Raw genomic sequence first — 14,463 nt, forward strand, 5'->3', positions numbered from 1 at the left:
CTTGATCAATGTAATCTGCACAGTGGTTTTGGGGGGTAAACTGCTTTTCTCAAGCGCAGAACAGCAGTTTTTCCCCACTTTGCCAGCTCGGGGATTCAAACAATGTGACCTTTCAGTTACTGGCTCAACGCTCTTAACTGGTAGGCTACCTGCCGCCAGAAATGTGTCAGTGAGATGATTTTTATAACAGGTCCTTCAGTAACACAACATTTTGCCCACCATTTAAGACTGAAATGAGAAATAGACTGTAACCTTCATGAAATGTTTGAAATGTTTGAGTTGTATTTTTCTGACAGGACAACCTCCCTGTTAAAACTATTCAAGAAATTCAAATAAACTTTCATTGGTAGTCTGCAACCACAAACCTCAATGTTAACTTTTCTTGCCATAAACATTCAACATTCAATTTAAAACAGTAGTGCAACATCACTTTTACATCTTTAAAATTGGGTTGTACTGGAGCCAAAACTGGAAGCAATATATAACAGCCAGACAAAATGCAATTTCTGCCTGGGTTAATCCCTTATCAATATAAAAATGGATGCATTGATCCACCCTTGGCTCTGCCTTAGCCATATTGTCAAGCTATCATCAATACATCCACTCCTATGTATAGAGTTCATCTCGTGAACTCGACAGAACAACGTTTGTTATGTAATGATCACTAGAAAATGACCTTGTGAACTCGACAAAACAACGTCTGATATTTCATGATCACAAGAAAATATCTTCACAATAGGAGGGAATATTTTTTTTATTCATATGTCCTCTCTGGATTTCCGTAGTTCTTTCTTTTGCTGTTGGAATGAAAAGCTCAATTGCAGTTACGGCACATGAAAGCTAGGGGGAGACAAGCTCCTGAACACTGAACGACGATTACGGCGCGCGGAGAGAGCTGTCCATTCAGCACTTTGAGAGTAGACCACACATTCAAGAGCAGGTGCGGACAACCCGCGCGCGTTTCTCTGGCTTCCTACTGCATAGTTCCCCATTCAGAGTTATTGCAGTAAAGGTGCATGGAGTAATTACATGTATAGGACCGAGAAAATATTTTGCTGGCAGTGGCAGGAGCTAATAAATCTGATTGCTTTGCAATTATAAATGACACTGTGATTGTTTGGATCAAAATAGGCAAGTCTGAAAGCAACCCAAAAGCGAGTCCAAAAGCGTAAAAATATGGAAATGTTATTTGGTAATTCAACAAATTATAATAGATGGAGAGAAACCAAAATCTGAGAAATTGGCACCCAAAATCCAATCCAAGCGAGCACGAAAAATAGTAGAGTCACGCAATTCAGGCTCAATCCAATAAATCATTTTGGGGGATTATTTTAGGAACATTATGGGCACCATGAATAGACTATCATAAAAACCTGGGGTGGCGATAACCCAAAGCACGTCGGGGTTTATAATGCTAATGCATTCATATAAAATACAGTCCTCCATAATCCTTCAACCAGTTCTAACTAACCCCTCCCCCTCTTTTCACACACTCACACACACATACACAAAACCAGCCCGAAACCCCCGCACCCCCTACTCACCCCTCCCTCCACTCCAGAAATGGAATTAAAATCTTTAATAGGCTATCTTTCCAGCATCGGTGGACGAGCACTGTAGCCTACTAAAGCCAGAGTATAGCATCAGTCAATGTGGGAAGAAAATATACTCATAATCTTCAGCACTACAATCAACATTCAAACACTGACATAAACCATCGTTTTAGAGGAGAAAACCTCAATTAAATGCATAGCGCTGACTCTGACATCCAGAATATACGGACTCCTATTTGCGCCCCTCTCAACCGCTCTGTGGATCGGTGCTGTTGGGTCGGCGTGGCGTGCTGTCGGTCTCTTCCTCCGGTTGTGTAATATTTTTCTAGCCCAGCTACACACTCCTACACCCTCAGAAGAAAAACTCCGCTGTCATCTGAACGAACAAGGGAAGGAACAAGGATTGGAACATATACTGTCGTTTTTTGCTTTGATTTGCAACTGAGTTTTTCTATCATATTATTTTCGATTTACATGGCGCAAGGGCTATGCAAGTGGGAAGGTTCTGGTTCCGGTTCTGGGTGTGATACAACCGTGCATTTGGATATCCAAGTAACAACAGTATTAACAGTGGTACTAAAACGGATCAGTTCCAGCGGCATCCCCAACTCCTCTTTCTCCTCTTCCCGGCTCTATGTCGAGTAATGGTCGGCTTGCCTTGCTGGATGCACCCCGCTCTCTCCGGATCGTCGACTGCACCCTTTCCAACCGCAAATCCCCATTTTCAGCGGACACCTTCAAAGAGCTAAGGGCTATATATGGAAACTGGGGATCAGAATTTTAGGAAAAAGGAAATCTAGCGCTTGTTTAATTTGTTTTCGACCCGATTTATCTGTTTCTTTACTAATTAATTAATTAATTAATTGGGCATGATTTCTTCATTCCATTGATGGTTGATATATCAAATTGATGCAAGCCCTGCAAGCTCGTATTTTACTTTCTTATATAATACAGACCCCAGGGATATTTTCATTTGTTTCCACTGGACTTAAATCGTCCATTTATTTACAATTGCTTTTCTTATTTTCCCTGTCCTTCATTTCCCGTCCCTGTTTCTCTCCTTGCTTTTCCACCTTGACTATAATAGCCCTGACATAGGGTTATTCAAACATAACTAAACATAAAATATATACAAATTCAGCATTATATGCCAACAATAATTGTAATTAATTTCCCATCTAAGAGACGTATTGACTTGCCAGGCAGGATTGTTGTAAGCCTACCATTACTCTAACACCACCCCCACCCTCTTCTCTTCATCCATGTCAGTGCTGTCCATAGAATAGTACTTATCTTCAAAACCTTGCATATCAAGAAACACATTGCCAGCGATCTACATGTGTTGAATGCTACATTGTAAAGCACGAGACAAAAGCTAGTCTCAAAGCGTAATAGCCTACTGAATTTTGATTGACGCTATCCCCTTTTCCATTTATATTTCAGTCTCTCTCTACCTATCACTTACGATGATTGTATAATATACATAATATTATCTTTACATTAGTAGGTTTATGCTGCAACTGCCAGTGTAGGCTAGTTGTAGTCATAGGGATAACAGTTGACGCTATAGTCCATTTTAGAGGCCATTACCTTGTCCATAATTCTTATATTTGGGGTAACATTTAGTAAGAACCCATCTGGGGAGAGAGACACTGCGTCCTCCTCCACGAACTACCCTAAAAGACAACCCAATTTCTCTTAGTCAGTCCTCACCCAAACGCAACCATAAGGTTCCTACCGCATCCACCTCCTTCCCCCTCCTTTCGTTCAAATATATCCCATTTTTTTAGTTTGGTTTGGTCCCGTAAATTTTCAAATATTTATTTCCTATATATCAAGAGGAAAGGGGGTCCCCCTTTCATGGAATGTGGAAATATGGGTCTGTTTGACCGTGGAGTTCAGATGCTATTGACCACGGTCGGCGCATTTGCCGCCTTCAGTCTCATGACCATCGCGGTTGGCACGGACTACTGGCTTTACTCGCGCGGCACGTGCAAGTCAAAGTCTGTCAGCGATAACGAGACCAGCAAGAAGAACGAAGAGGTGATGACCCATTCGGGATTGTGGAGGACGTGTTGCTTAGAAGGTAATTGAGCCACATGCGTTTTGTAGTCACTTTATTTTCTCCATGTCAGTATACCATAGTGAACCTTTTAACCTTTAGCTACATGTAGTAAAACCTATCCCACTCGTTGACGTTATAACTTGTATCCCTTCCTTTGCTTTTCTACTGACATATGCCATGTGGATCCGGTTTATCTTAAGCCCCATACAGTGTATCAAACACAGAATTGGGCCAATGAACTACTGTAAGAACCCTCCATTTCACACCTCTTAGGCCTATACACAATCCCCAAGCGACACCTTCAAAACATGACTTTTCTACATTCTTTGCCACCAGGTCGATTGTATTGTTCAAAACAGCACCAAGTGACCATGCCATTCGTCAAACATTTCTAATTGTGAAAACATATGATAATGACCAGTGCACAAGAGCAACAGAGAGTCAGCCATTCCTGTCAAAGGTCTATTTCCATCCAGACCCCACGTTTGACCTCAGTTTGATGGGGTACCTTAACAGTGCTTGTCATTTACCCTTTGACCTGGCAGTGCTTAGTATTTTCTGAGTTGTCAAACACAGTCACCTCTCAAGCGCAGGTTCAAGACCACCTCCCACGTCTTGACTTGACACACAGCGGGGTCTTGTTTCCTGTCATGCTCTGGCGGAGGCGTCAGATGCTGACTTTGAGCGTAACCTTGTGAGGTTATGCAGCATTACATCTTCTTAGCAGAGAGATTCACGCAGGCCTCCTGTCTCTCTGCACACTCCTCTGTCATTTGATAAGCAGTAAGCAGTCAGTCTCAGGTCAGATCTCTGCTCTAACAGCCTGAGGTGAAGTCAGCCCCAGGAAGTGGTTGATGAAAATAATGTCAGTGCCACTCAACTGTAAAGATCTGATGATTTGAACTCTTCAAAATGTGTATGTTTGCATGGAATAAAGTTGTGTTTTTTGGCATGTTAAATTCACATTGGCAAAAATGCATAAAAAATAGGAAATTACAGGGATGTTTTTTTATTTAGAGAGTTTCCTGGGCAATAAAAGTACTGTTGTATGTTAATGTATTAATCAACATTACTGGGTGATTTTGACCAAGGTAGGATGGCTGACATTGGCCATATCTGTCAGGGCGGCTTAAGCATCTGCTTAAGGTTTGTTCAAGGACTGTCTGAAACCCTGCAGCTACCCTTTCCAGGAGCTCTCTGCATCTGCTCTCCTGTGCTAGCCAGGACATACAGTGGGAGAGACATTTTAGGTGTCAATGTGACCCTTCACGGGTTAACTACAGCTGTGGAGAGGTTTTCAAAGACTAGAGGTTTTTAACCTCTGTTGAAAATTCACACTTATCTGTGAAGGTGGAGAAAATCAGTGGTGTGATATGACTGGCCTTTGCCTTAGTCAGGCTGTTATGTAATTAACAGACAGTTGTTCATAGTCCAGACCTGACCAAAATCTCCTATACTTGGCACAAGGTGAATTACAATTACAAAGCCCATATGCCGCAGCTTCTCTTTTGTGGCAAGATAACAGCCACCCTCCTTTGAATTGGTGATCCAAATAGCAGGAAATGAACACTGATTTGTAATTTGTGATTCATGAATGGTCTCAGGCCTTGATGAGGGGAGGAAGCGGAGAACGGCACCATCGCATTTACACATCGAGGTCAGATTCATTTGAATACCAATCCAAACGACTTCCTGCTGTGGAAATTGGGCTTAAAAAAAACGCAATCGGGTAAATTTATTCATGGGTAATTAGCACAATTTGTACCGAAATCTGTGATATTGAAAAATAGGAAGTAAACTGCAGAGCCGGATCCAGCTGCAGTGGAGTATAAGCAGCAGCTCAGCCACAAGAAGCTCCTGCTACAGACCAGGTGTGGTGCTGCTATGTCTGCCATCTCAGGTGGATACTGTAACTACAGCATGAAGAGGTTCATGCCAATGCTGAAATCAAGTGGGTACTTTGTATGGAGAATCATCATCCTACACCTTGTGTCTCATATATCGGTAGCTACCTTGTTGCGATGGATGATGATGCATCTTGTCTGTATCACAACTGACAATGCAGGCAGTGATTTGCTGTAGCCCAGCTCTGGCCCACTCATACAGCTCATGTTGTGTGCCCAGGTGGGCGAGGGGTTGTGTTTGTTTAATCAGCTCCTGGAGAGGAGAGCCCCTGACCACAGAGGGGAATGCCCACACAACCATCTACCACTCTACTGCTCACTCCAGTCACTGTAATACCATACATAGCCTCACCCATGAGAAAGTAACCATACAGGCTGAGTGTGAGTGTGAGTGCATACGTGCGTGTTTGAAGGTAGAGGCACTTCTCACTGATCTCTCCTCCGGTGAACATTCAGGTCCTTTTCCCTCTCCAGCACTGGAAAGAGAGTGGAGCACTTCGATGGTTCCATAAAATATGGTTTATATAGATTTTGTAGATTTACACTTGTTTTCACTAGTTGCCTGTGCTATCAGTCGTACAATAGCATATGCCATTGCCAAAGCATGCAATTCATTTGTGAAATCTCACATTGCCCTTGGAGCTGGTTCATATGAATGCTGAGTCCCTTGATCTGTTGCAGTATTTGATTCAATTGTCCTGACATCAGAGGAACCAAAATATGTGTGCTATCAGCAAAGAGCCCTCCACAAGATTTGGCAACAATGTGCCCCTGGCTTACTATTTGGGCAAACAACATCTAACAGGAGTAACACAGTCCATTACGAGGAAGGTCAAAGATTAGAGTTCAGCATACATCACAGTTCTATGCTTGCTTCACTCATTCACATCAAATGAGACGCAGTCATTTTAATATGTTTTGTATTGTAATGTGCACTGTATTATACAGTATATTGTATTATGTAGGTGGGTGGCCTTGTGAGAGCCAGAACGGCTCATAGGGCAGGAGTCATCTCCTGTTTCTGAAGCGTGAGATAGAGGCAGGAGGTTATGTAGTACTATGTAGTGTTATGTATGTTATTCACATTTACATGTTAGTCAGTTAGCAGACGCTCTTATCCACAGTGATAAGACATTTTCATACGGGTCCCCAAGGGTATCAAACCCACAAACCATGCTCTACCAACAGGGGGATTATGTATATATTATATTTTGTTGTTTTGTTTCCTGTTTGGACCTGAGGAAGAGTAATTAGGGATCCTAATACAAAACTAAATACTAAATTCCTCTTCTATAGTGAGAAATACATTTCCAAGACTACATTTTAAACAGAGTTAAATCCTTTGGAACCTCTATTGTAATAGTCATCCTAATACACTAGCACCCAGTTATACTAGCAGTTATACTAGCAGTTATACTGGCAGTTATACTAGCAGTTATACTACCAGTTATACTGGCAGTTATACTAGCAGTTATACTAGCAGTTATATTACCAGTTATACTACCAGTTATATTGGCAGTTATACTGACAGTTATACTACCAGTTATACTGGCAGTTATACTAGCAGTTATACTAGCAGTAATACTGGCAGTTATACTACCAGTTATACTAGCAGTTATACTAGCAGTTATATTGGCAGTTATACTGTCAGTTATACTAGCAGTTATACTAGCAGTTATACTAGCAGTTATACTGGCAGTTATACTGCCAGTTATACTGGCAGTTATACTACCAGTTATACTAGCAGTTATACTAGCAGTTATATTACCAGTTATACTAACAGTTATATTACCAGTTATACTAGCAGTTATATTGGCAGTTATACTGCCAGTTATACTACCAGTTATAGTGGCAGTTATACTAGCAGTTATACTAGCAGTTATACTAGCAGTTATACTAGCAGGTATACTGGCAGTTATACTACCAGTTATACTAGCAGTTATACTACCAGTTATACTACCAGTTATACTGGCAGTTATACTAGCAGTTATACTAGCAGTTATACGGGCAGATATACTGGCAGTTATACTACCAGTTATACTAGCAGTTATACAAGCAGTTAAACTAGCAGTTATACTAGCTGTTATACTACCAGTTATACTACCAGTTATACTAGCAGTTATACTGCCAGTTATATTACCAGTTATACTAACAGTTACATTACCAGCTATACTAGCAGGTATATTGGCAGTTATACTGCCAGTTATACTAGCAGTTATACTGGCAGTTATACTAGCAGTTATACTAGCAGTTATACTGGCAGTTATACTACCAGTTATACTAGCAGTTATACTACCAGTTATACTACCAGTTATACTACCAGTTATATTACCAGTTATACTACCAGTTATACAAGCAGTTATACCGGCAGTTATACTAGCTGTTATACTGGCAGTTATACTAGCAGTTATACTGGCAGTTATACTAGCTGTTATACAGGCAGTTATACTGTCGGTTATACTGGCTGTCAGGTATACAGGCAGTTATACTAGCAGTTATACAAGCAGTTATACTGGCAGTTATACAAGCAGTTATACTGGCAGTTATACTAGCAGGTATACTGGCAGTTATACTAGCTGTTATACAAGCAGTTATACCGGCAGTTATACTAGCTGTTATACTACCAGTTATACTACCAGTTATATTACCAGTTATACTACCAGTTATACTAGCAGTTATACTAGCAGGTATACTACCAGTTATACAAGCAGTTATACCGGCAGTTATACTAGCTGTTATACTGGCAGTTATACTAGCAGTTATACTGGCAGTTATACTAGCTGTTATACAGGCAGTTATACTGTCGGTTATACTGGCTGTCAGGTATACTGGCAGTTATACTAGCAGTTATACAAGCAGTTATACTGGCAGTTATACAAGCAGTTATACTGACAGTTATACTAGCAGTTATACTGGCAGTTATACTACCAGTTATACTGGCAGTTATACTAGCAGTTATACTATCAGTTATACTGGCAGTTATACTACCAGTTATACTAGCAGTTATACTAACAGTTATATTACCAGTTATACTAGCTGTTATACAGGCAGTTATACTATCAGTTAAACTGTCTGGCAAGTATACTGGCAGTTATACTAGCAGCAATACTGGCAGTTATAGTAGCTGTTATACTGGCAGTTATACTGGCAGGTATACTGGCAGATATACTACCAGTTATACTGGCAGTTATACTACCAGTTATACTAGCAGGTATACTGGCAGGTATACTACCAGTTATACTAGCAGCAATACTGGCAGTTATACTACCAGTTATACTAGCAGGCATACTGGCAGGCATACTACCAGTTATACTAGCAGCAATACTGGCAGTTATACTACCAGTTATACTAGCAGGCATACTGGCAGTTATACTGGCAGTTATACTACCAGTTATACTAGCAGTTATACTGGCAGTTATATTAGCAGTTATACTGGCAGTTTTACTAGCAGTTATATTTCCAGTTATACTAACAGTTATATTACCAGTTATACTAGCAGTTATATTGCCAGTTATACTACCAGTTATACTGGCAGTTATACTAGCAGTTATACTAGCAGTTATACTAGCAGTTATACTGGCAGTTATACTAACAGTTATACTAACAGTTATACTACCAGTTATATTACCAGTTATACTAGCAGTTATACTACCAGTTATACTACCAGTTATACTACCAGTTATACTACCAGTTATACAAGCAGTCATACTAGCTGTTATACAGGCAGTTATACTGCCAGTTATACTGGCTGTCAGGTATACTGGCAGTTATACTAGCAGTTATACAAGCAGTTATACAAGCAGTTATACTGGCAGTTATACTAGCAGGTATACTGGCAGTTATACTAGCTGTTATACAGGCAGTTATACTGCCAGTTGTACTGGCTGTCAGGTATACTGGCAGTTATACTGGCAGTTATATAAGCAGGTATACTGGCAGTTATACCGGCTGGCAGGAATACTGGCAGTTATACAAGCAGTTATACTAGCAGTTATACTGGCAGTTATACTAGCAGTTATACTGGCAGTTATACTAGCTGTTATACTAGTAGTTATACTGGCTGTCAGGCACACTGGCAGTCATACTAGCAGTTATACAAGCAGTTATACTAGCAGTTATACAAGCAGTTATACAAGCAGTTATACTAGCAGTTATGCTAGCTGGTATACTGGCAGTTATACTGGCAGTTATACTAGCTGTTATACTGGCAGTTATACTAGCAGTTACACTGGCAGTTATACTACCAGTTATACTAGCAGTTATACTGGCAGTTATACTACCAGTTATACTGGCAGTTATACTAGCAGTTATACTAGCTGTTATACTGGCAGTTATACTACCAGTTATACTAGCAGTTATACTAACAGTTATATTACCAGTTATACTAGCAGTTATATTGGCAGTTATACTACCAGTTATACAACCAGTTATACTATCAGTTAAACTGGCTGGCAAGTATACTGGCAGTTATACTAGCAGCAATACTGGCAGTTATAGTAGCTGTTATACTGGCAGTTATACTGGCAGGTATACTGGCAGTTATACTACCAGTTATACTGGCAGTTATACTACCTGTTATACTAGCAGCAATACTGGCAGTTATACTACCAGTTATACTAGCAGGCATACTGGCAGGCATACTACCAGTTATACTAGCAGCAATACTGGCAGTTATACTACCAGTTATACTAGCAGGCATACTGGCAGTTATACTACCAGATATACTAGCAGTTATACTGGCAGTTATACGAGCAGTTATGCTAGCAGTTATACTGGCAGTTATACCGGCTGGCAGGAATACTGGCAGTTATACTAGCAGTTATACTAGCAGTTATACAAGCAGTTATACTAGCAGTTATACTGGCAGTTATACTAGCAGTTATACTGGCAGTTATACTAGCAGTTATACTAGCAGTTATACTGGCAGTTATACTAACAGTTATACTAGCAGTTATACTAACAGTTATACTAGCAGTTATACTGGCTGTCAGGTATACTGGCAGTTATACTAGCAGTTATACAAGCAGTTATACTGGCAGTTATACAAGCAGTTATACTGGCAGTTATACTAGCAGGTATACTGGCAGTTATACTAGCTGTTATACAGGCAGTTATACTGCCAGTTGTACTGGCTGTCAGGTATACCGGCAGTTATACTAGCAGTTATACAAGCAGGTATACTAGCAGGTATACTGGCAGGTATACTACCAGTTATACTAGCAGTTATACTAGCTGTTATACTGGCAGTTATACTACCAGTTATACTAGCAGTTATACTAACAGTTATATTACCAGTTATACTAGCAGTTATATTGGCAGTTATACTACCAGTTATACAACCAGTTATACTATCAGTTAAACTGGCTGGCAAGTATACTGGCAGTTATACTAGCAGCAATACTGGCAGTTATAGTACCTGTCATACTGGCAGTTATACTGGCAGGTATACTGGCAGTTATACTACCAGTTATACTGGCAGTTATACTACCTGTTATACTAGCAGCAATACTGGCAGTTATACTACCAGTTATACTAGCAGGCATACTGGCAGGCATACTACCAGTTATACTAGCAGCAATACTGGCAGTTATACTACCAGTTATACTAGCAGGCATACTGGCAGTTATACTACCAGATATACTAGCAGTTATACTGGCAGTTATACAAGCAGTTATGCTAGCAGTTATACTGGCAGTTATACCGGCTGGCAGGAATACTGGCAGTTATACTAGCAGTTATACTAGCAGTTATACAAGCAGTTATACTAGCAGTTATACTGGCAGTTATACTAGCAGTTATACTGGCAGTTATACTAGCAGTTATACTAGCAGTTATACTGGCAGTTATACTAACAGTTATACTAGCAGTTATACTAACAGTTATACTAGCAGTTATACTGGCTGTCGGGTATACTGGCAGTTATACTAGCAGTTATACAAGCAGTTATACTGGCAGTTATACAAGCAGTTATACTGGCAGTTATACTAGCAGGTATACTGGCAGTTATACTAGCTGTTATACAGGCAGTTATACTGCCAGTTGTACTGGCTGTCAGGTATACCGGCAGTTATACTAGCAGTTATACAAGCAGGTATACTAGCAGGTATACTGGCAGGTATACTACCAGTTATACTAGCAGTTATACTAACAGTTATATTTCCAGTTATACAACCAGTTATATTACCAGTTATACTAGCAGTTATATTGCCAGTTATACTACCAGTTATACTGGCAGTTATACTAGCAGTTATACTAACAGTTATACTGGCAGTTATACTACCAGTTATACTAACAGTTATACAAGCAGTTATACTGGCAGTTATACTAGCAGGTATACTGGCAGTTATACTAGCTGTTATACAGGCAGTTATACTGCCAGTTGTACTGGCTGTCAGGTATACAGGAAGTTATACTAGCAGTTATACAAGCAGGTATACTGGCAGTTATACCGGCTGGCAGGAATACTGGCAGTTATACAAGCAGTTATAGTAGCAGTTATACTACCAGTTATACAAGCTGTTATACTGGCAGTTATACTAGCAGTTATACTGGCAGTTATACTACCAGTTATACTAGCAGTTATACTAACAGTTATACTAGCAGTTATACTAGCAGTTATATTAGCAGGTATACTGGCAGGTATACTAGCAGTTATACTAGTAGTTATACTAGCAGTTATACTGGCAGTTATACTAACAGTTATATTACCAGTTATACTAGCAGTTATACTGCCAGTTATATTACCAGTTATACTAACAGTTATATTACCACTTATACTATCAGGTATATTGGCAGTTATACTGCAGAATGTATACTGCCAGTTATACTGGCTGTCAGGTATACTGGCAGTTATACTGGCAGTTATACAATCTGTTATACTGGCAGTTACACCGGCTGGCAGGAATACTTGCAGTTTTACTAGCATTTATCCTGGCAGTTATCCTGGCAGTTATACTGGCAGTTATACTACCAGCTATACTAGCAGTTATACTAACAGTTATACTAGCAGTTATACTAACAGTTATATTACCAGTTATACTAGAAGTTATACTACCAGTTATACTAGCAGTTATACTGGCAGTTATACTACCAGTTATACTAGCAGTTATACTAGCAGTTATACTAGCAGTTATACAAGCAGTTATACTAGCAGTTATACTAGCAGTTATACTACCAGTTATACTAGCAGTTATACTGGCAGTTATACTACCAGTTATACTAGCAGTTATACTAGCAGTTATACTACCAGTTATACTAGCAGTTATACTAGCAGTTATACTAGCAGTTATACTACCAGTTATACTAGCAGTTATACTAGCAGTTATACAAGCAGTTATACTAGCAGTTATACTGGCAGTTATACTAGCTGCTATACTGGCAGTTATACTAGCAGTTATACTAGCAGTTATACTAGCAGTTATACAAGCAGTTATACTAGCAGTTATACTAGCAGTTATACTGGCAGTTATACTAGCTGCTATACTGGCAGTTATACTAGCAGTTATACTAGCTGTTATACAGGCAGTTATACTAGCTGTTATACATGCAGTTATACTGCCAGTTATGCTGGCTGTCAGGTATACTGGCAGTTATACTAGCAGTTATACAAGCAGTTATACTGGCAGTTATACCGGCTGGCAGGAATACTGGCAGTTATACAAGCAGTTATACTAGCATTGATACTGGCAGTTATACTGGCCTATGCTTTGGAAGTCTATGCAAACTAGTCTGTGTATTATTGTCATACTACGGCAGAGCCATACAAAGGGGATGAGGTAATGGGATTTGTCTGGGTCTATGTTCTGTGTGTGTTAAGCATTCAATAAACATGTGTGGTGCTAATGGATTGAGCCCCAGAGGGAGGGGGGAACACTGCTCCATTCTGTCTGGGCTGGGCGCCTGCCTACCGGAGCATCCACGTCGGTCGGCACGGCCTCCTCTCCTCACATCCAGGTATAGCACACCGCCACGCCTCGCTCCAAGCTAATCTGCCCCATTCATCTTCATTACAGCACCCCCCCCCCCCCCCCCCCCCCCCTCTGCCTCAGCTATAGGAGGAGAAACGGAGGAAGGGAGGGCGGGCAGGAGGTGCAAAAGAAGATGGGAAAATCCTTTAACAAAAGAGGGCTACTTTGGTGGCTGTGTTTCCCCCCCTTTCCCCGTATCACCTGTTGTATGAGTGGTTTTCTTCAGTAAGACCAATAATTCACCCCTGCCTCGGGGTTCACTGGCAGAGCCGTTTCCCATGAAGGACTATCAGCAATAGAGGGAATACATGTGCTTTGTTCGCCTCGATGCTGTTTGGAAGAGTAGTCCAATGCTTTGTGATGCCATATGAATGGAAATATATGGGGGCAGCTTTACCCTCTGCATAAAAAAACTTTAAATCCACCCACTTAGTACCCTTTCCTTGTTTTTCAGTTGTGGAAATGGGCTGGTGCTGAAGAGAATGCATGTAGGATGGTTGAGGAAATGAATGACCAAACTCCAGGACATGTTTGTGTGCCCTCCCTCGGTTCCTTCCTGTCAATCACCTTGAGACTATACCAGTGTGTGTGTACAGGCACGGTATCTTATGGTTCTACATGAGTAAGTGGGTGTAGCGTTTTGAACAAGTGAGAGTAATCTATGAGTGTTTTCTCCATGTGTATGTTTTTGTTGGTGTATGTGTGTTTGAGCCTGAGCAATTGTTTGTGTGTGTGTGTCTGTGTGTGTGTGGGTGTGCGTGTGAATGTTTACACGCGCGTGTGCGTACATGCATGTGTATATATCTGGCATATATGTGTGTGTGTGTGTGTGTGTGTGCGTGTGTGTGTGTGTTTGTGTGTGTGTGTGTGTGTGTGTGTGTAAGAGAGAGACACAGAATGAGAGATAGTGCAGAGATTGTTGGGCTGGGCAGTGCCAGTGCTCCAGAGCAGGATTAGTCTCATAGTCCAATCAG

At 40.6% G+C, this 14,463-nt stretch overlaps 1 protein-coding gene across 1 annotated transcript in view; it reads left to right on the top strand.

Moving 5' to 3' along the window:
- The first annotated feature begins 1,495 nt into the window (after positions 1–1,495).
- The window catches only part of LOC109897406 (voltage-dependent calcium channel gamma-2 subunit), a 107,460-nt gene continuing 94,492 nt past the window's right edge, over positions 1,496–14,463 (top strand). Inside the window, exon 1 of the mRNA XM_031827854.1 lies at positions 1,496–3,639. Coding sequence (XP_031683714.1) covers positions 3,414–3,639 — 226 coding nt within the window. The 5' untranslated portion in view covers positions 1,496–3,413. The remainder of the gene's footprint in view (positions 3,640–14,463) is intronic.

The sequence above is a fragment of the Oncorhynchus kisutch genome, linkage group LG6, assembly GCF_002021735.2.
Source record: "Oncorhynchus kisutch isolate 150728-3 linkage group LG6, Okis_V2, whole genome shotgun sequence".
Classification (NCBI taxonomy): domain Eukaryota; kingdom Metazoa; phylum Chordata; class Actinopteri; order Salmoniformes; family Salmonidae; genus Oncorhynchus; species Oncorhynchus kisutch.